General features: G+C 36.3%; 1 protein-coding gene across 1 annotated transcript; it reads left to right on the forward strand.

The window, feature by feature from the left end:
* Positions 1–370: 370 nt before the first annotated feature.
* Positions 371–988, forward strand: LOC107749974 (murinoglobulin-2-like; the record flags this gene model as incomplete). The annotated part of the gene is made up of 2 exons (XM_016565215.1): positions 371–554; positions 832–988. Coding segments are annotated over 2 exons (341 nt in total), but the record flags the coding sequence as incomplete, so codon positions are not given.
* Positions 989–1,059: the final 71 nt, after the last annotated feature.

Raw genomic sequence — 1,059 nt, forward strand, 5'->3', positions numbered from 1 at the left:
TCATTATTATTCTAAACTGTTGACTGGTAGTCAAAAAGTAAAATTTAAATGTTATTATTATATTTATTTAAAGTGTATTGTAACATAACACTACATATATTGAATATTTTAATATTTTAATTCTAAGGTCATTTATAATTGTGCCACATTTATACTGCACCAACCACTTTCACAACGTGTACCTTTTTTTTGTGTGTGCACCCAGTGAAGATTCCAGACACATTCATATAAATTACAAGTCACTTCCTCAACTGTGTATTAACCCAAAACAACCCTAGGCTCATGCAACACTAAACTTATGCTTTTAAAACCATTTTATTGTCATTGGATGGTTTATGCAAGTCTCTGAATGTGTTTTGTCTTCTTTCAGCATATACCTGGTGACAGTCACATCTCAGGCGGTGGGTGGCAGCACAGAGACTCTCTGTGCGCATATCCATGAGCCCAAAGAGACACTTTCTATAGTGGTGACTTTGAGCACTAACAATCTCGATCTGACCATTCTACAACAGGGCTTCATTAAAAATGATTTCTACGAATGTGTTCCTTTTAAGGTCAGTGTACTCAATATACTGTCGCATAGCTCTTTCCTATACATGTGTGCACAAAATGTATAACGTGCCATTAAGGTTAAAGGGCCTTTCCATAATAAGACATATTAATTTGCAAGTAAAACCCTAAAACTTACATTTATCATTCATCTTGCATATATTTTCCACTACTAAATTGTTCAGCGATCACACTGTAGTCTTGATGTTGCTTTCAAACCTATAGTCTGCAGTCTGTAAGTGGAGTTATACGCTCAATATTTTCTTGATTTGTATTTTTCAGGTCCCTGTAGTCACTGTAGAGTCTGTGGCATCCGTCAATGTTGCAATCCAAGGGGCCGAAACATCCCTGAAGAAAACCACTCAGATCCTCATAAAACCCCCCCAAAATCTTCTTTTCATCCAATCAGACAAGCCTATCTATAAGCCTGGACAAACAAGTAATGTCTTTGTAAATTCTTCTAAAACGTTGTCAGTGTTCGTTTGTTCTTATTAATGCGAGCCTGCGAGT

Source organism: Sinocyclocheilus rhinocerous, unplaced genomic scaffold (genome assembly GCF_001515625.1).
Source record: "Sinocyclocheilus rhinocerous isolate Xijiao unplaced genomic scaffold, SAMN03320098_v1.1 scaffold20337, whole genome shotgun sequence".
NCBI classification, from domain to species: Eukaryota; Metazoa; Chordata; class Actinopteri; order Cypriniformes; family Cyprinidae; genus Sinocyclocheilus; species Sinocyclocheilus rhinocerous.